We start from the raw sequence: 25,580 nt of genomic DNA, 5'->3' as shown, positions 1-25,580 counted from the left end.
TTTGGAATCATCAGTGTGGATTTAAACATCACGTCTTGCATTTGTCTGAACCTGAAGAAGAAATGGGAGTATTGGCACAGCACATCATCTGTTTATTGATTTAAAGAAAACTTCTGACTCAGGATTTCACCTGCATTTCTTCATCTCTCCCATCTTCCTTTTCCAGTTTTCTTCCTTCCCTTCTGTTTCCTTTATTCCTTTCTTTGTATTTTTTTCTTTTTCTTAGTTATTTAGTTTGGTTTCTGCTGTATTTTATTTCAACCTCTCACATCAACCTTCCTTCCTCTTACACACCTTCCATCTCCATTCAGAAAACACTCCCTGTTCCCGCCTTTTCAGGGCCAGCTGTTCTCACTGTCTTGCTCAAACTTTCAGTCCTGGTCTGGCCTTCCTTATATCAGTGGCCATTCTTCCCCAACCAGCTTACTCTTTTTCTATGAAGGATATAATAGGTTCTGCTGAAACATTGGTAACACAACCCACATCCATACAACACCATTGCCCAAAAGCAGGACCGACACTGTTTGTTTTATTTTGCATAAAAATTAGTTCAAAATCCTGTGTTTTGATTTCTTTAATGTTGGATGTCATTTTGTGTCACATGTAAATTCCACATATTTTTCATCTTTTTGTCTTCATATCATATTTCAGAACCCTTACTGAAGCTCAGAAATACAGGCTTAGTGTGGAAGAAGCATGCAAACATCTTCTGAATTATCATCTGTCAACCATACACAACATGCTGTCCTTGAAGAGCACCCCAAAGCATAGACAAATAGTACTTAAGTTGCTGGCAGGTCAGTGGCTTTTTTAAAGCCATTATGGCATTGAGTGTGAGTTAAATAACTCAGGAGCAAGCATAATTTTTATTATAGCTAAAAACTCAAAACTTCATTTCTTACTGTCTTGTGAGCTGGCTTCTCACATCATACAAATTATACTTTGAGTGTTAAAGTAAAGCCTTAATGAAAGCCACATACTCTGTGTGGTAATTGAAGTATCCTTTAGATGCATGAATATGAAACTGGTCCAAAAGTCATGTATAAGTATTATATCAACATTGAAAGCCATGCAAATTATGGATGGTCATGTTAAGACCATAATGTGCTGACTCCCTAAACAGTCCATACATATTATATTTACCATAAGAAATCAGCAGTTGTTATGGAACTCAGAGGTTTATCATTGCTACCATAAGATAGTATTGCAAATCTCTGTAATCCAGTTCACTTCCTTGCAGTCAGTTTTCATTCTATTATATTTTAATAGTGTCTTCCTTACATTGCCTTTGTATCTCATGTGGTTTCCTTCCTTGAAGTTCTATGTAGGTTCCTGATTTGCTGAGGAAGAGTTTAGAGTGTTATGAATATAAACATTTGTCTATTTGAGTGAAAGTGAAAACTTTAAATTTATAGTTGTGTGACAGACTTTTAGTATTGAAGAAAGAACGTGAGAAGTGTGCATTAAAAATTGAGAAATATAGATGTTCCATTTGCAATAAATCTGGCAACTCGTGTTTCATTGATGTGATTTTGTAGAAGAAATTGTTATTTCATGTCAGAATCTTTTGAAAGTAAGGAATAATGCTGGTAGAGAAATACAAGGAAAGAATTGAAGGTCAAGGGTTGTGAGAGTTCCTGGTGAATTGTGGAATGAGTTTAAACTCTCACTGCAAGAAATTTAATAATATAAGATTATTTTTCTTTCGCGCACAATATACGTGTAGTCAGTCCTCAATGCAACTATATTCACTTTTATTTCTCCTCCATATGACATGTTTCGGCCTCAAATGGCAATCATCAGTTGTTTTGTCTATGCCAGAACTGTCGCACAATAAAAAATGTATAAAATGTAAGATTTGAGGATCTTCAATGTATAAAATGTTCACTTATTTATACACTTGCAAATCTGATGTTTCTTGTTTAATTTACTTGATGTACAGTTGATATTTATTTGCACTGGTTAATTTCACTCACTTTCTAGTTTAATTTTGGTTTGAAATTTCTTACAAATTTTCTAAAATTATATAATTCTTGAATTTCTATTAGTGGCATCATTGACTCGTCCAAATGATATAGTTCTATGTTGCAGCTTTGTGTTGCTTGGTGTTTGTATGTTGTTTCTGTTTGTCCACACACAAGAGTTAATGACAGCGCCATATACAGGGGCAGGGAACAACACACAAATAGGGATAAATGATAATGCAGAGAAGGGTCTTATGAACAGAAGCAACACACTAACATCAAGCAACACCAAGCCTCAATGCCACAACGGATTTTAATAAATCCGTTGTTTTATGTTTTAACTATTGAATTTTTAATTAATAGACTTGCATAAAACTGTACAAATTGTATAAGGTTTGCCATTACTTTTACTACTAAAATTAACTCATTTATTGTATATGTTTATCAGTATTTTATACAAATGTGCATGCTATTGGATGACAGCTGTAGTCCTTAGTTGTGACTGTAACAAGGACGATCTCCACATCTGCATGAGAATGTATTCTTGACAGGATTTATGGAAGGTCAATAAATGAAATTAAATGAAATAAAGAAATTTATGTAGAACTATATCATTTGGACAAGTGAAGGACACCCCTAATAGATGTGCAAGAATTATATAATTGTAAGAAATTTTAAGAAATTTCAAACCAAAATTAAACTAGAAAGTGAGTGAAATTAATCAATGCAAATAAATATCAAGTGTACATCAAGTAAATTGAACAAGAAACATCATATTTGCAAGTGTATAAATAAATGAACATTTTATATATTTTGTACAGTACAACAGTTTTGGCATAGACAGAACACCTGATGATGGCCGTCTGAGGCAAAAACATGTTGTAAGGAGGAGAAATAAAAGTGGGAGTAGTTGCATTGAGGACTGAATATATTGTGCATGAAAGATGTATAAATGCAAGAGGATGCTTAAATATAATATTACAAAAAGATGGTTTTTGTTCCACCTCTGCACAATAGGAATGACCTTTCCATTGTATGTTGATATATTATTTATAATTTGTCAAAATTAATAAAAATGAAAAATCAGCATGTAATCCATGGAAAAATGATTAGTCTTATTATTGTAATTAATGACTTGAGTGATCATAATCATTCAGTTCAATAACTCTTCTACACTGCAGGACTTTTAAAGTAAACCCAAAAATGTTATTGAGTTTAATTCAGCAGAAATATGTTTTCAAAATTTTGCCTTATGTTTAGAATACTAAATTGTATCCTTACAGTCAACATAGAACAAGTATGTTAGTTCATTGAAGGGAAGCTATACTTAAAAGTAAATGTTAGGTTTGTCCCTGGAAGTACAGTCATACTCAGGTATATAATTTATTGACTGATACATATGTATATTTATATATAGGGAATATTTTTACTTACTTGAGTTCACAGCAACTGGTGCACCGCCCACTGCAAGGTGCATGCAAATTTTGCTGATGAATCAGGATACCTGATGGTCGATAACATTTGGAATGAAGGGAAGTTCTTGCCTTTGTTCATAAATCACAAGAGTTGTTGAAAATGAACCCTGCTATCTGAATCATCCGGCTGCAAGGCATGGATTACTGTTGTTTTACAGAGGTCTAAGCTTCGGCAATTGTGTTGCCCTTCTTGCATTAGACTTTGACACCTCAGTCTCTTGAGCTTGAAGTTTCAATGATTTTCTATGTGTACTTTCAAGTCTGGCTCCTGTATCATCTAACTTTTCTTCAGTAAGCACTCGGCACTTATGTTTTTACTCCTTGTCTATTATCCTGTTTTTCTAAGTTTATTCAGCAAATTGTGAACTGTTTATCTGCTGAGAACTCTTTCATTATGAAATTTACATAAAAAATTTTGCCTACACTTTCCAGCAGATCCATATTCAACATAGGTGTCATACAGAAATACACATTGCTCTAAAGTATGCCGCACCATGATACACAACACTGCTCATTAACTGTAACAGAACAGATGACGAATGGAACTGATAACTGCTGCCTGCTGCTGACAAATTATAACCAAACTCCCACGCATGAACTGCACTGTTTGCTGCGGAACATAATGCTGTGAAGCGGTCTACAAATTAATACTTCCCTTCGTTCCAAATGTTATCATCTGATTCATCGGCAGAATTTGTATGCATCTTGCAGCCAGCAGTGCACCGGTCACCATGAAGCACAGAGTTGTGAACTTGTCAACTAAGTAAAAATCCTCCGTGTATATATAGAAGTATATATAATATATATGTGTGTGTGTTTTGTGTAAGTAAATAAATTTAATTACTTTGTATAGCCATAGTGACACTTAGTCCTCAGTTGGCACGGATGATTTTAAGCCATGTGAAGATCAGTCCTCAGTTATGGGCTGTGCTGGTGAAGCACACAAAACCAGTGGACAAGAGTGTGCGCACAAACTTCATTCATTTTCTGCTGGCATTCCTTTTTGATGGCTGTGTCTCCATCATTCGGCCTTTACTAGAAATTAAAGGTAAGCACAGAATTGCACAATATTTTAGATAATAATAATAAAATTATAAACAAAAACTAATTTAAGGGCGTTTAACTGAACTTGCCCATCATCTAATTGTTTATATTAAAACTACAGTTCTTCAGAAATTGAGTCTGTTTCTGTGCTTATGTGGAGAGAATGTAAAGAAATTCATAGTATGTTTTCCCCTAGGTGTTGATAGTGATGTAATTAGGTTGAAATTTTCCTTTTAGCTTCTTACTGATAGATGAGATGTGGAAGTTGCATGAAAATAATCTGTCCTTTCAGGAGGTGGAGAAGTATATAATATAATGAATACGGTAATGAAATTTACTAAATGGAAGTCCTCATATACATTATTACAGTATTAATCACTGGAAGAGAAAAGCTGCTGAACAGTTGACATGACATCAAGCCACATGAGAAGCTAGGCCATCTGCATTGTGCCTGCATCTTGTAGTTATGCAGTGAAACACCTAATAACATTTTTGAATCTCTTTGCCCCACACATATATTTGTTGTTTATCTAGAGATGTGTCTTTCCTACAGGTGCATAGATTCATCTCATTCCAGTCCTTTTTGTTGTTTTTTTTAATCAGACTCAAAAGTTTAAGGTTTTTTGGGGGAGCCGTGATTTTGAGCACTAAATAAGGAACATCTTCAATGCATAAAAATTAACACTGAGATGACTGATTTGGGATAGTTGAAATTGAATCTTAAGTGAAGGAAAACCTTATAATGTGGACTTTCCATTGCACTTGCTGACATTTTTGCACTTACTGTTGTTGCCTTCCTGAGTGTTCAGCTACTTTAGTAGCCAGCTCTGAATGAGGCCATGATAACACAGAAGATTAATCAATGAATTACAGCTGCAAGATACAGCACAATATAGATAGTGTGTCTTATAAGCTTGTTGGTGTTGGAAACTGACATCCTTAATCCTTGTGACAGGTCTGCTTACAAGTATAATACCTGGACTATTGTATGATAGCTCAGATACTGTTCATCTTGTGCTGACAACTCTACAAGATAGAGTACTGATGAATATGTCAATATCAAAGACAGCAAAGCTGCACACATTCAACACTGCAGTTGTGAGATCTCTTCTTGCACTTTATGACTGGAAGGGGCCACTGAAGTGGAACCCCACAAGGAAGAACCAAAATGATGAAATTGTTGGTACAAATGAGGTAAGAAAGTGTTAGCTTTATGTAAGCATGCTCTTGTTCGTAAACACAGTGCAAAACACTAGTTATCCTATGCAGGTTATGCAGAATCCATCTGATTATTCATATTCAGTTTTATCACCTGCCTTAGGTGTGAAAATAACTGACAAATGAGTATAGCATAACTTTGATATCAATAAATACAGTGGAAGTGATTTAGCAAAAGTAGGTGGTCTGTAAATTATACCAGAAGGATACAGATTTAAAGTGAAACACAGTTGTAAGTACTGTAATTTATAATTTTTGTAAAATAGTTAGCTCAGAATTGGAATTTAATATGAGAACTTCCAACTGTTAAACAGATTGTTCCATTGTGACTTTCAGATGGTGAAAGCTACTTACCTAATATAGAGATTTTGTGCCTTAAAAATTTCAGTTTTCATATAAATATGTGGTGTTGAAGTGTATATAGTGTATATGTAGGACATACAAGTGATAGACAAGGTTGTAACTCTGAATACGCATTTATAGAGTTGTGAAACATGTGAAATCAAGAAGTAAAATATCAGTAAAAGGACATTGCACATACGTTCTCTTATGGAATTGATTTGGGCTGCATTATCTTGTAAACAAAGTGAACCATTGCTCTATAGACCATCATTAGTTGTAGATTACTGAGTAAACAGTGAAATCCAGCTGACTAGTGAAGCCATTTTGACAAAATCATCATCTCATGTTTGGGCAGCTAGTGAATATCACTTATGCAGCTTTAGTTAGGGAGATTATCTTCATAAATTACTGAAATTTCATCAAAATCATTACAGCTATTTTCAAGAAAATAACGATTTTATGTTTTGTGGTCAGTCTTGAGAGCTGCTAATTTTGTTCATATTCATGAACAGTGGACCTATGATGGATAAACCCTTGAATACCAGATATGAATAAAATCTATCCTAACTATTTTGNTGACTAGTGAAACCATTTTGACAAAATCATCATCTCATGTTTGGGCAGCTAGTGAATATCACTTATGCAGCTTTAGTTAGGGAGATTATCTTCATAAATTACTGAAATTTCATCAAAATCATTACAGCTATTTTCAAGAAAATAACGATTTTATGTTTTGCAGTCAGTCTTGAGAGCTGCTAATTTTGTTCATATTCATGAACAGTGGACCTATGATGGATAAACCCTTGAATACCAGATATGAATAAAATCTGTCCTAACTATTTTGGAGCTAGCACATCCATCCATCCATCCATCCATGCATACATAACATAAATAGGTACATATGAGAGCTAGTCAGAAAGTAACCTCTGGTGGACTAACAAAACAAGCAATGAGAGAAAAATTATTATATATAAAAATACTTACATAAGGTACTTCTCAACATAGTTACTGTAAGAATTGAGGCGCTTGTCATATCAGGGAGTAATTTTTTATATGACTCTGTCAAAGAAGCCTGCCACATGTGAGCTCAGCCACATTTTGATACCTTCCATCAACTCAGTAGTTAAGCGCTGTGAATCCAACCAGGTGGTAGTTGTTCAGAGTGAGATCAGGGCTGTAAGGGTGGTCAAATAACTCCAAGTTGAAATGCTCCAGCAGTGCTTGAGTGTGAGTAGCTGTATGCAGATGCACATTGTTNTACGAGTCATGAGGTGGGAACTTTACCTCTAGACTACGGAGGCCGCTAGGGTGGTCAAATAACTCCAAGTTGAAATTCTCCAGCAGTGCTTGAGTGTGAGTAGCTGTATGCAGATGTACATTGTCATGGAGGAGCACTACACTGGATGTCATCATTTCATGCCTTTTGTTCTTAATGGCTGGCCCTACAGTTTATTTTAGTGTTTCGCAGTGAACTTCTAACGTTATTGTGGCCCCTTGTTGCAGGAATTCCATCATTAGCACTACTTCCCTGTCCTGTCTCAGAAAACAGATGCCATGATCTTTCTGGCAGGCAGATGACGTTTGTTTAAACTTTCTTGGCTTGTTTGGTGAATTTGTGTGCATTCATTGCTTTGAATGCTCCTTGGCGTCAACATTCACCAATGAACCCAGATTTCATCACCTGTTACTTGTACGATGTGACTGAGAAATTCATCATCATCTATGTGGTACTGCACTAGAAAAAGTCAAAGCCAAAGGCAAGAAACTGTACTGCACAAAACTTGTGTTAGGTTGGCCTAACTATGATAATCTTGTAGAGGACAGTGCGTGAAATTTGTGGAAATCCATGTAAAAGTTAGGATATTGTGAAGTGCTGTCTTTCACAAATTTATTGGCCAACATTTTGAACAAGATCGCTACAGATGGTCAGATCATCACTTTCCTCTTCATCGTGAATATTTGTTTGTTCATTTTTGAACATTCTATGCCATTGCCCTACAGTTCCTTCACTCATTGCATTTTGGCTGTAAACCACTCATAATTCATGAAGGATTGCTGCAGCATTCATGTTTTTTAGTGAGAAGAAAGGGGTTAATAGCACGAATTTCGAAGCTGGTGGGATTATCAATCACAGGACACATCATAACTCTCTCTGTAGAGACAAGAACAAGCACTAGGCGAGCAGTTATGTGATGGTTTACAAGGCAATGAGTCATGTGACACTACCTCGCATATATGAGCCCTCCACTGCTTCTGCAATAGTGGTCTAAAATAAACAGAGGTTACTTTCGAAACAGCCCCTTACACACACGCACACACAAAACCCCTGGCATGCTGCGACCACCCTTTCATATACATGAGGGCTGAAAATATGTAAATCCATCAAAATCTCATCATTGATTTTTTCACCACCACATTTACTTTCTTATATATATTACATTGGAAAAGAAAAGCATAATAGTGTATTGTATTTTGTTACAGAATGAAGATGTGCAACAAGAGGAGGAAAAGCAGATTGTAGCAGATGCAGTTCATGATTTCCTTCAAGTTCTGTGCACATCTCATAAATATGGTATAATTTTTCATGACAGAAGTATTGGTACATCTGGCAAGAAGCATAATGAGTTACTGCAAACTGTACTGGAAGTAAATGCTCTTTTAAATACTTTTTTGTATCTGTTACTAGGAGTGAGTAAGTCTCAATATATGAGGCATAATATGAGGGTTGGAACTATTTATTTACAACTGATACAAAATAGATGCATGTTTCAAAGTTTTACTGCCCTTCACTGTAGTCACTAGCATTGTGTACAACCCATTGCTAGTGATGTGGAAGACGTAGGATACATTTAGCAGTGCCTGTTGTGTTGATAGTTCGAATGGAGTTGTCTACTGCCTGAAGAATCTCTGGAACAGTTCTGAAGCGAATGCCACCAAGTGGTTCCTTCATCTTAGAAATCAAGTTGAAGTCATAAGGGCTTAAGTCTGGGGAGTTTGGTGGATGGTACAGCACATCCCAGCCCCATTGATCGAACAAATCAGCCACAGCTTGCCATTTCTGCATTTCTGTCAAATCATGCTGAGCCCATCGTGATGCACTTTTTCTCATGCCCAGGCGTTCCTTCAAAATGTGAAGCACAAGTGGTTCCTTCATCTTAGAAATCAAGTTGAAGTCATAAGGGCTTAAGTCTGGGGAGTTTGGTGGATGGTACAGCACATCCCAGCACCATTGATCGAACAAATCAGCCACAGCTTGCCATTTCTGCATTTCTGTCAAATCATGCTGAGCCCATCGTGATGCACTTTTTCTCATGCCCAGGCGTTCCTTCAAAATGTGAAGCACAGTTGTATGTGCTAATCCTGTCTCTCGGGCCAGCTCATGAATCGTATGGCATCAATCACTCTCCAGTAACGCGGAAAGAGGTTACACTTCTTCTTCACTGACACTAGGATGACCTGGCCGACACATGTCTGCCACATTTTGGCATCCCTCGTTGAAGGCTTTTACCCACCTTGCCACTGTTCTGTAAGGCAATGCAGATTCCCTGCAAGCCTCTTGAAGACCTTGATAACACTGTCACGCTGTACAGCCTCTAGCACATTCAGTCTTTATCCAACTCTGTTGTTCCTGTTTCAAAAACATCGTGACAACACTACATTAGACTGCCAGCTAACACGAGGCTCTGTTCTTCTCATCACTGCACATGCGCGTGATGTAGGAAGGGAGAGTCCATTTGCTCTGAGGTAAGGTAGGTATGTAACTAACGTGTGGTATGAGTGACATTATTATTTGATTCCTTTGCATGGTGTCACTACAGCAGTGTTGGCACTATTAAAGTTCCAACCCTCATAGTTTGGTCAGTAGAACGACTGAATGTGAGCTGGTCAGGTGGGATTCAGTTTCCAGCAGGGACTGAAATTTCTTCTTTGTTTACATGTCCAGAATAGTTTTTTGGTCCACAAATCCTATATCTAGTAGGGAATTTCCCTGTGGGTGAGTCATCTGGGAAGCACTTAGGGCATGGTGCTTAGGTAAATAGACAGTTTGTAGCTTACCAAATTATGATGTAGACTGATTCAAGGGAAGGTTAAGTAGCATCACTGAATTTGGTTCTTGCAGTAGAATGCAGTGTCTTCAGTTAGTTTTAAGTTCTCAGTTGTGCTGCCAGTTGTGGACTGGGTCTTGAATGAGGAAACTTGAATGTGCTCCTCTGGGAGAAATGTAGCTGACAAATCGGTAGCTTGCAGCAAAACACAAACAGTTCTCCTCGGATAACCATTCTGTAACTTGACAACACCACAACACAGTTATGCGCAAGTACATTGCTTTCAGTTTTTAATCTTTCATTACAAGTTTCCTCCCACATATTTGTCATGTGGTCTGTGTCATATCATGCATCTTCATAGATTATAAACATCAGATTGGTGGAATTTGCACGTGATAAACAGTTGAGCTTCAAGAACCAGTTAGAATGAAACCCAGTGTGGAGTTCTGTCATTTAATGAAATCTCATATTTAATAAATATTTTTTCTGGTCTTAGCCAAAACCAATAAACTGTGTATTATTTTTCCATATTTAATGAATATGATATAGTAAATAACCACATTTAGTGTAAGAATCTCTATGAAGGACATCTTGATCATTAAACTGTCTTAATGCATCAAAAATAAAATCTATCAAGTGTAACCGATTTAATGATTAATTATGTGAAATATATTTTTCTTTACATGTTTTGGTCACTTGTGGCCATCATCAGGAGGCAAGCAAACATTATAGAGGAAATAATTACATATGTAATATCAAACATAAATTATTAGAATGTCATTTAAGGGAATTATCTGTTAAAATAAGTTAAAGGGGTCATGTTATGTTAACAGCAGAAGAATGTGGTGATGGCCTTATAATGATTTCTATTTATGACTGTGTGGAATTGTATTTATTCTATAATGAAGGCTGTGTGTTCATCTGCATATTGGCGTTTTCAATCCAGTGGAGTATGTGATAGTGTTTGGGCTTTTTGTGACTAGAATATAGAAAATAGCATTTGTGGGAGAGATCAGAAGTGGGTAAAAATGTTGGTGGAAGGGAAGAGATGTTATGGAAGACCCAAGCATAGATGGGAGCATGATATTGAAATGTACTTATAGAAATAGAGTGAGGACTGGATTTGTCTGGCCCAGGATAAGGTTCTTTTATATGTTTAAAGGAGGAGATTTCTTGTGTAGGTGACCTACTGTTAGCTTGTTAAGAAGGACATGCCCTGAGGAATTGGTTGCATTTGTTATTTTGACCTCTGCCCATTTTAAATTGACTTCAAATTTTGCAAGTAAATTTACTGAGGAATTGACTATTTTGCTTGTATGTGTTGTATATTACATCTGTACTTATTCTTGAAACACAAATCATGGAATGAATCATGTATTTTGTTTATCATTTCAACAGAACCTGGAGAGACCGTGGGAACACGAACAGAAAGCTGAATTGGTTCTTAAGATTCTCATTGCTTGCCCTGACTTGATGAAATGTATTTTGTTAAATACAGAACCATATTTGGAGCCTCGAGTTTCTGTCAAGTGGTTGAAAGCAGTTAACTTTGTGAAGCAGGTAAAATTATCAGAGAATGTTTTGATTCATTTCAGCTGTACCGTTAGGTGATATTTATTCAAAATGTGAATTGTTAATTGTCATAAAATTGATATCTCCCTTTCACTGTAAAGCAAGTTTCTGTCCAAACTACACAAAATAGATGTCAGCTAATGAATATATCTGTGAATTTTCATGTTACCTTTTAAAAAATTTTCAGTGTGAGACAGAAGCATTTTCTTTATAAATATGTTGATAAATGACTTGTTAACAAGCCAGCGAACTTCAATGGAATAAAAGCTTTGATTTGGAATTATCTGAACTCATATGGTCACCATATGCATAATATTTTTTAAAAGTTTATGGTTAAAGGTGATGTGCATCAGTTCCTGCCAATCATATTTTAAATGTGGTGTTAATATTCCATACATTAGTTACCACAGGGCTCCTTAGGATGAATTGATTTTAGGAAAATAGTTGGTTATTTAAGCTATTTTTTAAGTATGTAAGCCATAGTCTTGGTCACATTTTACTTTGTTCTGAATGTAAAAACAGCAGAATAATAATGTGTTATGTATCATAGGATCTAGTAGAGGACTTTTGTGGCTAGGGTGATGAACTGTTTAGATCTGTAGCAGGTATTATTTTGAATGTGTGAAAACTGTGGTGTTACTAGCTCTAGGAAGAGTATGTTCCATGGAGTAAGTTGTATATGCTTTAACAGTGATTATATACATTCAGTACTTGGCTACCTTTTTTTGCTTTCAGCTGGTACAGAATATGAATCCAGAACAAACACTGAAGCCATATGCTGATTGTCTGACAGTGCATCAAATAAAAAATGTGGTACATACTTTGACTATGCCATCAGTTTTATTGAGAGCTATTGGCATGGGGATGCTTCAACATAGACAATTGGTTATCAGACATGAGGCATTGCTCTTACTGCTTGCTATGATGAGGCAATTCAGTAGGTTTATTACTTCCATAGAACAATGGAATCTTTTTGATGAAGCTGTTGAAAATTCTTTCAAGCAAAGCATTATGAAGGTATGTAATAATGTATGCAATAATTTTCATAAGTATAGAAGATATTTCCTTATTCCATTTATTGACATTATATCTGGTAAAAATAAGGTGGCTTAGAATGAGAGATGCAAGAATCATCACACATATATATATATAGCTATCTTTCTTGAGGTAACCTTCTTAGTGTTCATGGTGGATGCATAAAGTAGTAGCAAAAGTGTGTTTTACAAAAGAGGATTACAGCTTTGGGAACTGTTAAATTGCCAGGTGGCTCAAGATATTAATATAGATAAAACCTGTCATTATTAGTGCCACCTGATATCTCAATTAGTGCCATTGGTTCATCCTCTCTTTCCTAGTGTAAGGCTTTACTCCTTTCATAAAAGTTTGATATATCACTGTTTTTATAAGATGATAACTTTCAGATTTAACATTGCATAATTGTTATATGTGTCTTTCCCATTATAAGAATTTACAATCCCTAATTGTATAATATAATTTAAACAAGCCTTGTTACAGAAAATGTCTTTGGAAATACCTAAATGTTTGTCTTACTTCTGTTTTCAGGAACTTCCAAATGCTGAAGTGCTGTTGTCTTTATGGAACATGGCATTATCACCACCTGCAGAAAGTGAAGAGGAAGAGGACTCTCAATTTGGTCCCAGTATACCTGAGCAGAACTTAAGATCACATCTTTTGGCAGTGATGGATTTATTTCTGCTATATAATAAATGTTTTCCACATATTTTGGACATTCCAAGTTCTGTCAATTTCTTAGCTGATATTGAACAAATGCTGGGAAATGAAGAAGATTGTGAAGCTGTGGCTATCATACAGGAGAGGGTTTTACAACTTTTGATAACATTAGACAGCTTTGCCTTTACTCCTGATAAGGTTAATATCATTTAAATCTTCATAACTAGTTCTCTAAATAAGACCATTTTGTCTGATGATAATTTGTATTTAAATATGGGAAGTATATCTAGAGATCTGTGTGTGTATGCATGCATGTATGTGTGGCCATCTGTCCTTGCACATGTGGCAAGGAAATTGTACGGACTGAGTTCGTAAAACGTGTGGGGAAACAGTATTACTGAATAATCACTGAATTTAAAACCATGTGATGAAAGGCTGCCTGGATGTCCAGGATGCACTTACATTAAAATTGTTGTCGGAAGGAAGCCTTGAAGAACTCTAATTTAGTGGGATTAATGAAAGTTTGTTGTTTGGAGTATAACCTTTAGGTTCTCTTGTACCAGGGAATTAAATCATTTCTTCAGCACTTTAGTTTCATTAAAATGTTATCATTTTCATTCTTTTTAACTGTCCAAGTTGGTCATTGGTCCTCACATGGATGCACTGAAAAGCAGTAATATTTTTATTTCTACTTTACTGTCAGTTGGATCTGTACATGAGCAATGTTCAACATAAATTCATACACCAATTCTCATGGCCAGTAGCCACCAGAATTTGTGTACATGTTGAAGAAAGTATGGGGAATATGAAATTGTATTTATACCAAAGAAATTTTATACCAGTTGAAGCATTAAATATATGAACTTACGAGAAATTTTAAAATATGCTGTAGAATGAAATTTCTTAAGGGGGCTTTCAAAACACAAGCCCATTTTATAGTTCAGACACTGATATATACTTTATTTCATTCTTGCTTATTTAGAGTGTTCTGTACACCATCTATGGGGTTTTGCCAATTTGCATGTTGGGTTATATTCTCAATGGAGTGGTCCATGCAGAAGCATTATGGCAAGGGATTCTCCGAGATTCCGTGTGCACTTTATGTTCTAGGCACTTGTACATTTGTATGCCTTTATTATCTTCAAGTTAATGAACATGTATGAAGATTGGCCATGGTTTTTTCTTTCTGTTTAGGAAATGTTTGGTGATGCTATTGAGCGTCTTTCTTACCTGGTTGACTACCCTTCTGCCAAAATACAGGCCAGGAATATCCTGTGTATCCTTTTGATCAACACAGGGTTGTTTGAGGGTGTTCTGAGTGAAGTGTTTGTGTGGCTTCACTGTTGCCTTACAGTCCCTGCTGAACATAGGAAATCTGTTATCAGGCTTCTAGTTGATGCAATTGTACGTGTTAGTCAGAACCCAGAAACATATATAGACTTCATTGCACAGTGTGAAGAAGCAGCAGAAGACACTAAGCAAGTACTGGAGAGCAGTCGACTAGAAGATATTTTTGATGGTGAGGATAAATAGATTTTTTATTAACATTTGTTTTTAGATCTTGCCATACCTCAGACTTGACACTGGAGCATGGGTTAAATCCCAGGACTGTCTCTGTGGGATAGTTCTGTCAACACAACATTGTTCCAGCAGGTGGAGTTTGCTATCTTACAAATGTAATAAGTATTATCTGAAATAAAATTATATTCCTCATTTGCAATAAGAAATTAGCACATACTTAACTCAGTTTGTTATTGCCTCAGGTATGTAGGACACCTATGAATGTCTGCATCATTGATGATCAAATTATGCTTCTTATTATATCAGTAATGATTTCTTTTCAGAGCTGCTGGAAGCCTCAGATTATGAGGTTGATGGAGAAAAGATGAAAGAATCTGAAAATGCTTTGCCTGCTGCTGTCACTTTGAGTCCATTATTGCCAGGTGTATTAGAAACTGCAGCTGCTATGAGTGATAATGATCATTTTGAGGGCATTAAGTACTTTATTTCATGTGTGGTAACTCATCTGCTCCATTGCCAGACTTCATCAGGAATTTTGCTACATCTTATCCAACGTTGGTCTGGGTTATTGCCATCTGCTGTCATGATGTATGTCTGTGGATGGTCGTCTGAAAGATCACCACAGCCACTCAAGAAACCATTTGGAAGTCAGAGTCCTGAGAGTAAAATCAGTAAAGCCCTTTTACAGCCAGTTGAATATTCTATCAGTCGTATTCTGGGTTTAGATATGGATCCTTCTTTGATAATTAATGAAATTAATGCTTCAAATCCAATGATGGACCCCACAGAGTATTTCAATAGTGATAGATCTTGCATCAGAGATTCAATACACATGTTGCTTCTCTACAAATTGTGTGTTTTTCACATGACACAGCTTGCATCCCATGGAGAACTTACTAAGGAACTGAAAGATAATTGTAAAGAGGCACTGTTATCATTATTGCTTGTAGTCTCTCATCTAGACAAGAAACATCAAGATGAGGTAGCTGAAGCTTCCTGGAAAGAAAAGGCTCATTTGTTAGACCAAGAACAGCTGTCACTTCATTGCCTTAAGCACACATTTACCCACCCAATTCTTCTGCAGTCTTTCACTCCCATATATCGAAAGAAACAAATTACTGAGAAACTGGTCACTGAACTTGTTTTAGAATTGCTGAAATTTTCATCTTTTTCAAGAACTGATATGATGACTTTGAGTGGTATCTTAAAGCCATTCAAACAAAAACTAATCCAGCAGATCATTGGAAGACTAAAGAAAAACAAATTATTGTGCTTGAATATGGAAAATGTCATTCCATTTGTGAAACTCTTTGAGCTGAGTTTTCCCGAGGTCTTAAAACTTATGGACCATCTTGTGGCAGTGCCAACAGAGGTCTTGATATGTATAAGTGATGATTCACATTCCCTCTCAGTGTGGGGATGTCTTTTAGTGCAACTATTGGGTTGCTGCATAACTTTGCACAAACCTCTTAGGGCAGTCATGGTGACTGCCGTAGCTAACCATGTGGCTCAGCTGGCAAAACAAGAGCAACTTCATAGTACGCTGATGGAAGAACACTTCCTGCAATACTTGGAGCAGTTTCCACATCATCTTGAACATATACAGACAAGTAAGAGAACTGTTTCTGTTGTCTTCATGTTCTAGCATTCTCCATGATCTTGACCCAGTTTATTTAGGAAATATAGAATTAATGTGTCTAATATATACATAGAAATTAAGAGTTATAAAATATACAAATTGAATACACACTTCAAAGCGGCAGAAACTTTCCATGTGACAATTTGTCAAGTAACATTCAATTAATGTAGGTAGATGATGTTTACATTTTACAATGTTGAAGACAGCATAACTTTTGTAGTATTATGGATCATTAATCTTATTAGACATTTAGTAATAAGTCATGTTTCCTGAATGGCTCAGTTTGTTTTCCAAGGAAGAGATAATACATTCCCCCCAAAGTGTGACTGACCAAGGTAGTGGATAATGTAACTCAGATGTTATGCTGAGTATCTACACGGAACCTTACTATGTAATGCTACAAGTGTGTTTCCACAACAACAACAACAACAACAACAACACTGTATGCCTGCATTGGTCTGAAAATGTTCTTCTTTATTTGTAATGAAAGTTGTTAATGAAAATATATATTTACATGGAAGAGTTATGATCTCTAGTCTCTTAAATAGATCTGTACAAGAATTATGGGGTTTGACACCCATCATGAGTTTGCCAATTTAATTTTGCAATGGAAATAGCTTTTTTCTGTCAGATGAGTTACTCCAGGAAATTATTCCCTACTGCATCTCCCACGTCGATTAATGCTGGATCTTTCCTATCTGAAACTTCAAATGTGACACTGCATCGTGTTTTGTGTTTCAGGATTGCTCCAGTGTCTCCTTCAGCAGCAAGCTGTTAGCAGCTCTTCTGTAAAGTTGTGTTCACTCTTGCTTAGTCGCAGACCAGTTCTCATTCATGACTTTATATCACTTGTAAGACAAAGTAAAAATCTGAGACAGAATGCTGCTATTGTCTTACCACTCTTATCTGCTGCTTTCAAATCCAGTACACCAATTGAACAAAACATTCTAAACAAAATGTACAGTGAATATAGTGCTGAAATTCAGGTAGCGCTGTTGAGTCCTTCTGAGGCTGCAGATTGGCTAAAGTCTTACAGTTCTGTTGTTGTGCAGCTTATGCATAAATGCATAGGTAAGTTGTATATTAATAAAACTTTGCCAGTACAAGCTGCATACTCTTTGAATTGCATTTATTCATGCATTTATAAAAGAAGAAAGAGCCTTCATATATTTGTCATTTATACAGAACTACAGAAGAAATTTACTCATTATTGTACATCTTGTGAACTGTTACTGTGTGTTGCATATAACATGTTTTTCAGCACTAGCCCTGCAATGTAAGCTTCAAAAAATAATAATTGGAAATGTATCATATAAAAACAAATGAAGAATCTGTTAATTCAAAGTGAATTTAAAACCAATGAATTGAACACAAATTGGCTAGAACCATGTCTTTGATGAATCATTACTGGCAGTGCCATAAAGTTTTGTTCCTAATGCAAATAGAATTTTAATAACTTATTTTGCTTTCTTCTGTTATTCAACAAAATACTGTCAGATCCCAATTAAGCAGATAAATGAAGGAGATAAGTTCTATGAATAAGTGAAAACCACTGATAATCAAAGATATTTTGTTTTCTTATAGCATATCATGAATCACTTACTCACTATTTATATACTAGATCTGTACAATTGTTTCTTATTTTGACAGACAAATTAGTAATATGTATTTGTTCTTGTTCTTTTAGAATTCTGAGACGATACCTGTATTGGTCATGTACTAGAAATTAGATTCATATGTGTAACTTTGCAGCCATTCATCAAAGTTTAATTCATCACCGTTTTCATACCCTTGCAGAGCATTCAGTTAATCAGTAATTTAAAAAACCTTGAAAATTGTCTTCTTCTGGATATGGAAGTTGTTTCCTCTATGATTATGCAAGTGTTAACTCTTCTACTAAAGATAATACTTGAGATACCAGTCACACCATGTATCACTGTCACCTTTTACCAGATTGTCATAATGTCATCTTTCTTGACAAGAATTCTGAAAAAGCCATCCTGGTAGTATCATTTCATTGATGCAATGAAATCTTGATCTGTAGGCTGCATTATGATTCTCATTTTGAGGCAGAGAACTTTACAATGATGAGGTCATTGTCTGAAGGCAGTGAGCTGGGATGAGAAGGGCACTGTCTGAGCAGCAAAACTATTTTCTGAGGAAATGCTTTTTCTTTCAGGAAATGTGAATTCCTGGTACAGACATCTTATGGAACCAATTTTCAGAAATGTCTCTATTCTTTCTGACTGTAATTGAACAGATAGTCCTTGATTTTGTGTCTGTAAGTAATTATAGGTTTTGGCTTTGCCAGTTACAAGTTTTATTGTAGGTTTCCAGTTGCATTTGCACAGCACATGATCATAAGATGTGCTTTATGTGACTTATGCCTGGGCAGATGCCTTTCTTTTTCAAAAGCAGGTGTTCTTATGGGAATGCCTTTTCAACATAATCCACACTCATTAGGAGTGTGCATGTTCAGATTTGCTTCTAGCACAAATTTGTGAAATACTATGCAAATGGAATGAAATAATTTCTGTATGAACTACAGTAAAAGTACAGCATCCAGTTCTTTGTATGATGCTTCTTTCATAATCATCACTAACTATCTTCATGGAGCTGAGTACTTATTGAGAAGTTGCTAGTTGTGCAGCTACTAAACAACTGCTGAATATTTTATGAAACCTGAAGGTTCAGTACCATGTTCACAAGAGCCTTCCAGTGGTCCCTATCCTGAGCCAAACCAATCAAGTCCATACCACCCCATCGTGTCTCTCTAGGATCCATATTAATATAACCTACCTTTTGGGCTTCCTAGTTACTTCTTTTCTTCTGGCTTCCCACCAGTCTTTCATAATCATACATACAGAATGTCCAACATTATTAGCACAGTTTCTTGCCAATATTGTGAACTTAGACATGTTCTTTATTTCATGTATAGTCCATACATAACTTGTCATCAAGTCCACTGTTTTCAGATTTCGCAGTTAAGTCAGGCTTCTGTTTTATTGTTGGCATATATATATATATTTTTTTTTTTTACATTTTCAACTGTTCCACAGGGTTCACAATTTAGCAGTTGCTTCTACAGTACCTCATGCACACTCTAATATGCCAACAGTGACAATTGAGGTCTACCTGCAGTGGCAAGATACATGCCCCAATGACTCTGAGAAATGTTTGTGTATAGCAGTGTCTGGAAATGTCTGCTGCAGTGCAGAAACCAGTTTTTATCTTCTCTCACCTAGCTGAACTATCCATTTTGGATGGTTCGCATATTGCCATTGTTCATACTGTTCTCTGACATGATTCTAATATCTGTTGTTCTGTATGGGTGTGGAACTTGGTCCCTCCCTGTAAAGCCTGAGAACATGGTGCTGTGGGAATATTTAGATCTATGATGAAGTAACAGGAGGCTGAAGAAAATTACCTGATGAGGAGCTTTATGTTTTGTGTTCTTTGCCAGATGGTATTTCAAGTAAGTTGTCTGTGTGCTAACTAGTTAAGCACTATGCCATGAAGGCATGTAAGGGAGAAGGGAGTGGATGTATAGATCCTCATTTTCTTCAACTCGCCACTTAAGCGCTATGCCATGAAGGCACGTAAGAGAGTGGATGTATAGATCCATATTTTCTTGAACTTGACACTAGCTGGAGGTGAGTGTTCAACTTCACGCCTTGGCCGGTGATCCTGAGAGCCAGTCTGGACAAGATGGAGAAGAGAAAATTCTTGACCCTACCAGGACTCAAACTCCATCCCCTAGGTCGTCCAGTCCATAGCCAGTCGGTACACTGTTCAGTCGGTTCACTTGATAGTATTAGGGTAATGAAATTAAGAAGGATCTGATTGACAGGACATGTAGCATGCATGGGAAGATAGGAAATGTGTACTAAATTTAAGTTAAAAAATCTAGATGGAAGGCTAATGGAATAATATTAAAATAGATGTTAAAGAAAACAGGATGTGAGGATGTTGCTGCTTTCATGTAGATTGTGAACATGATGAGTAACCTTCTGGTTGTATTGAAGATGGGGAAATTCTTGACTTCCTGAGTGACTGTTTACCTATGCAGTTAGTTCTTATCACTTAATTGCCTGTAGAGTGTAGTCTAGAGACTGCTGCTTTAATCAGTTAGTGCAGAAGTTCGAGACAGTGACATGTAGATAGTGCAGAGGTTCAAGACTGTGACATGTAGATGCTAACCCATATCTTTGTAGAACTGAAATGCAGTAAAGGCATTATGAAAGTATTTTAATCAGTTAGTTGAATAACCTGTCAGCAAAAATATTTGTGTTTATTACAGTCATGACGTGTTAATTTCAGATTTTGATGTGTGTAAAGACCTTTATCATAAAATGAAGTCAACTGCTGCAAAGGTGGACAGATACGAGAATTTCTACATAAATATTGTTAAATGCTTGTTTACAAAAATGGCAACAAATCCAAATGACAGTGAAATGTGTCAGATTGATTTTATGTTATTGATACTTGAGATGTTGGTCAGTTTGCCAACAGAAAATGTATTAGATGAGAAGCAGATGGAAAATATGTGTCAAGCATTACAAGACTGTGTGGTGTTAATTGATGGAAAACAGGGCATCTCAGCACCTATGAAGAAGAGCACTGTATGGCTGTCTTTCATTAAGATGTCACTGAAGTTTGGTCTACAGCCCCACCAAGATACCAGTGGCAAGTTACTTGGTACTCTGGCTATGCTGTGTGACATAATTTATGAAAATAATGCTGAAGAACCACAAATAAATGAAGTATATCAGTGGACATTGTCACATTCAGAATTTCTCAATGTTATGCTTGGGAAAACACCAAAAAAATGTAAGTTTTTAAAGATTATATGAAAAATTTAACCTTTGGTTCTTGATATTAAATTAATATTTGCATTACTGTTGATTCTTTTTTCTGCCTTTATATATTTACTTATTTACTCAGCAGTTTATTATAATTTGCATGTCATTGTATGATGTGTAAATTCATCATATTGGACTTGAATTACATCTGAAAGCAACTCCTACAAAATGTCTTCAAATAACTTTCAAGTAGAATCTTTTATTCATAAATTAAATTGTCAAAATATGTGCAACTTGGCATACTCCTAGGCCTTGACATAGAAGGAAGTGAATGATTGGTTTCATACATGGACTTGCTTCAGGCTTAAGTCTGACGAAAGGTGCTGTGAGCTATAGTTGCTGAAAGGAAATCAATCCCAAGGGATTGGAAATGGCTGATATAGTTAGAGTTAATTATGTGACAGTAGTTATAGGTATTATTTAAAACAGCTGATCTTGAATCTAATAGTAATAATATATAATCACAGCATTTCTGCCATACTGCAATGAGTGGTCAGTTATACTGCCCTGACAGTTTCCAGGATCTCACTTGTGAAAGCATGGCATATCCTGCCATGGTAAGATCAGATTAATGTAGAAGTGGCATAAGGGATCATTCTGGCCCCTTGCCTTCTTGCAGGTAGTGGAATTTTAATCTGAGCCACTCAGTTTAGAACCATTGCTAACTTATTAACTGCTGATGTCTTGGTAATTGTAAAGTTTTATTGCAACCTTGCCACAGCTCTTCATGACTTATATAAAATTTATTTATTCATTCCTTGTTTTGTTTATTCATACTTCTGTTTATGCAAGATGAAGATACTGTATGACACTGACAACACATTAACTAAATGGCAATAGGAGTCTGAAGGCTTGGTACTGTAAATACCAAATCCCATGATTGATCACTAATCTGAGAGAATTTTATATGTATTGTATCCTCATAACCTGTTTCCCTAAGGTTCAGTGTAATATTATTTGCATTTCTCCTTGGTCTTCCAAATGGCTAATTTGCCTGATGTTTATGGACCAAAATTCTGTATGCATTTTTGGTAGACAAAGTGGCACTGGGGCAGGTTTTCTCAAGAGTATTTCACTTTCCCTGTTTAATTCCCATTCTGCCAACTGCTCCATATTCATTAATCATCCTATCATTGACACACTATGGTCTTGATACTGGCAGCATCATTAAATAAAAAAGCTTAAAGAAAAAACTCCATCTGCATTTGTTTCACAGCTAAGCAATGTACAACCTATCATAGCCGTTGTTTCACAAGTCAGAGAATGCTAGGTAAATGCATGAATCAGAGAGCTTCATGTTGTGTATTGTCCTAAGTGTGTCACTTAATTCACCTTACATTAAAATATTGTCCTAAGCAGTTTTGTTCCAAGTGCTTGCAATTTATGTCTTCCTCTAAGGATAAGAGATCATGTTTCACTGCCATATAGAACAACCAGAAAGAAATTATGGCATTTTAGCACTTTGGAAAGCAGATAGGATGATAACAGCTTTTGAAATTAATAATAGTATTTCTTGAATTCTCCTAATTTTGTATTGAATCTCATTTCTATTTGTCATTGTTATACCCAGATGCATTTTTAAACATTTTCAAATGGTCATTTATGTGTAATTCTGTAATGATGTGGAAAATCATAATTAAATAACGAAACATCACTTTTCAGGAGAAAAAAAAATGCAACTAGATGTTTATACAGTAATGTATTTAACTCGCTATTTCATTATGTCATGAATGGAAGATATTGTGTTTAATGACATAACTGGAGTTCACTTGGTCATTTAATATAGTTTCCTCTGCTGTCAAAATGTTAAAATCACTAGTTGGAATTAAATCTGATTGCATTTGTTAATTATCATGATTCTTCCTCATCGAAATTATAGTTGTTTGGAACCTCTACTCACAAATATTGTTTGATAGACTTTTCTCATTGTTTATTATCTGTTGGATTTCAGGTAAACTTACAGAACTACTACTTTTGCTTGTGAAGAAGGATCCATCAGTAATGTTATCTTCCCACATTCCAGTTCTTTTGGGCTCATACAATGCAACACTGGAGATGACTGATCAGCTTGTTCTCCAAGTAAGTCTTGCTGTTAAGAAGTCCTTAGTAATTGGATATCAGTTATTTTAAAAATCATCATGGATCCATTTCTCAGACCGCTTTTGTAGTATACTGAAATTCTTCAATTGCTTCTTTTGAAGCAATAGAATTGAACAATAATCTGGAGGGAATGTTAATTAGAAATGTTTTCTAAGATACTTGACCATAAAAAATAATTTTGTTTGTTATATTATAATTTTCAAATTTTGTTGCTCTTATATAGGGAGACCAGCTTCTTCACATATAATGCAAACTTCACTGATCCTTCAGATATGAGATTTTTCATGATCATTGTGCATTATGACACTATTATGGTAACCTTACTCTCATTCATGAGTTTCACATAGCTCATGTTCTTTCTTGTACCCGTTCTTCCCACTCTGTGAACTCAGGTGTGTACAAGCTGGGTGGTCATGGTTGAATTCATGCAAGGTGCAGGAACTTTTCTCTTTGCCACAAACTCTGAATTACTACAAGTATTGGTGTTTCAGTGTGATTTTTGAGCCTGTTTCATTGAGAAAAGGAGACTGATACATGGAAAAACTCTCATTTCTTCATAATTGGTTTCCAGATGCTGCTCCTTCATGGTTTTTATTTCCATCAGCATCAGAATTTACACTGTGTTTAGTATAAAAATCTGCATTGTGTACTGCATTTGTAATTAATTTAATGTAACTGATTACAGCTACTGCAGATGTATGAGGCTGGAGGAGTAAGCTTGTACGAGTGTCGGCCATATCTTTGGGGTGAAGCAGCAGTCAGCTACTACAGTGTAAAATCTGATATGGGAATGTCCCTGTGGAGACAGCCACAAGCAAACCAAGTTTTGGAGCTTCTTGATGAGGATTGTATATTAGAAACCATAAAGAACTTTCCCCTCAGCAGAGGTTTAAACGTGAGCACTTAAGTATTACTTGTTTTGAATTAATTGTATTATGCAATAGGATGTAGTAAGGTACCCCTACAGTTGAGCACGTTTTATCTTTTATCATTGTTCCTGTAGGTTTTTTGTAGTACTTACGCCTTTCATGTAGCTTGGAGCATATTGGTGAAAATTATTAATTTTTTATTTTAAAATAAGTGCAGTATGTTATTCAAAGGAGAACTCTGGATATTCATCAAATTATGAAGCATTTATGTGTTTGATCTTTTTTTTTAGATAACCTGATGCATTGTAACATGAATACCTGGTATATGTATTACATTAACAAAACGTTTTGGGAAGCAGTTTTTGTGCTCATTTTTTTTAATTTGCTCAGAGGGGCCAGTAGAATCTATGGGTTAATAAATGTACAACATATTATTGTATCTTCATGTGGAATTTTCAGGAGTATCAGTATTTAAACAACTTAATATCAAAGGTTCCTGCTGTTGCCTGTTTGATATTTTAAATACAAAGAAACATTATATAAAATTTTGTGGTTATGTTTCTTCACTTTTCACTGTACCAAACTGAACATGCCTAGTCAAAGTGGGTCATAAGATATTGCTGACTAATTAACCAGCTCAGTCCATGGTACAGACTTTTCTTTGGAAAGTTATAGTTGCCTAGTCTTTCTAGAAATTTCCTGTTTCTTTTTTATTCTGTGTTAATGAGAGCCACCACAATACCAATCCTCATGTATCTGAATCAAGTTCATGCCCTTCTGTAGTATTGATTTTAATATTACACAGCATTTATGATTAGGTCTCAAAGGTGAACTTTTTTCTTCAGGCTTTGGATAAAAAGTCTTGTGATTTGAACACTGATTTTCAGTCTCAGACTTCAAGAATTTTCAGATAACTCTTTTCTTTACACAGTAGAACAAATTAACTGATCCACTGTTAGCGCAAATCAACTTTTCAACACAGTCTGGCTCTCTGTCATTTATTATGCCCATGGTGAAAAAGGACATGGCTATAGAATTGGTTTTCTTAATACAGTACTTTATGACAGTTTTTTATTGAAGAAATATTTGGTGTCAGAAGGGATAAGAAGTACATTTTAGTGCATTTTGAAAAGTGGGTACTGATACATATTGCAGTTGCAGTGAAAAATTGGTCTGCTAGAGAAAGTTCTCATTCTAATCTTGAGTCCCCAGATTTTACAAGATTCTCATCTTTAT

At 35.7% G+C, this 25,580-nt stretch overlaps 1 protein-coding gene across 2 annotated transcripts in view; it reads left to right on the top strand.

The window, feature by feature from the left end:
- Window positions 1-25,580, top strand: part of LOC111867771 (nucleolar pre-ribosomal-associated protein 1) — a 77,664-nt gene that overhangs the window by 43,426 nt on the left and 8,658 nt on the right. For both annotated transcript variants that reach the window (XM_023857919.2, XM_023857918.2), the window contains 13 exons: window positions 652-797; window positions 4,293-4,487; window positions 5,439-5,677; window positions 8,525-8,689; window positions 11,488-11,649; window positions 12,397-12,678; window positions 13,225-13,551; window positions 14,548-14,872; window positions 15,198-16,484; window positions 17,255-17,584; window positions 20,834-21,343; window positions 23,327-23,454; window positions 24,161-24,370. In XM_023857919.2, the coding sequence (XP_023713687.1) occupies window positions 652-797; window positions 4,293-4,487; window positions 5,439-5,677; window positions 8,525-8,689; window positions 11,488-11,649; window positions 12,397-12,678; window positions 13,225-13,551; window positions 14,548-14,872; window positions 15,198-16,484; window positions 17,255-17,584; window positions 20,834-21,343; window positions 23,327-23,454; window positions 24,161-24,370 (4,306 nt within the window). The remainder of the gene's footprint in view (window positions 1-651; window positions 798-4,292; window positions 4,488-5,438; window positions 5,678-8,524; window positions 8,690-11,487; window positions 11,650-12,396; window positions 12,679-13,224; window positions 13,552-14,547; window positions 14,873-15,197; window positions 16,485-17,254; window positions 17,585-20,833; window positions 21,344-23,326; window positions 23,455-24,160; window positions 24,371-25,580) is intronic.

The sequence above is a fragment of the Cryptotermes secundus genome, unplaced genomic scaffold (genome assembly GCF_002891405.2).
Source record: "Cryptotermes secundus unplaced genomic scaffold, Csec_1.0 scaffold116, whole genome shotgun sequence".
Classification (NCBI taxonomy): domain Eukaryota; kingdom Metazoa; phylum Arthropoda; class Insecta; order Blattodea; family Kalotermitidae; genus Cryptotermes; species Cryptotermes secundus.
This window is presented reverse-complemented; position numbering and strand designations above follow the sequence as displayed.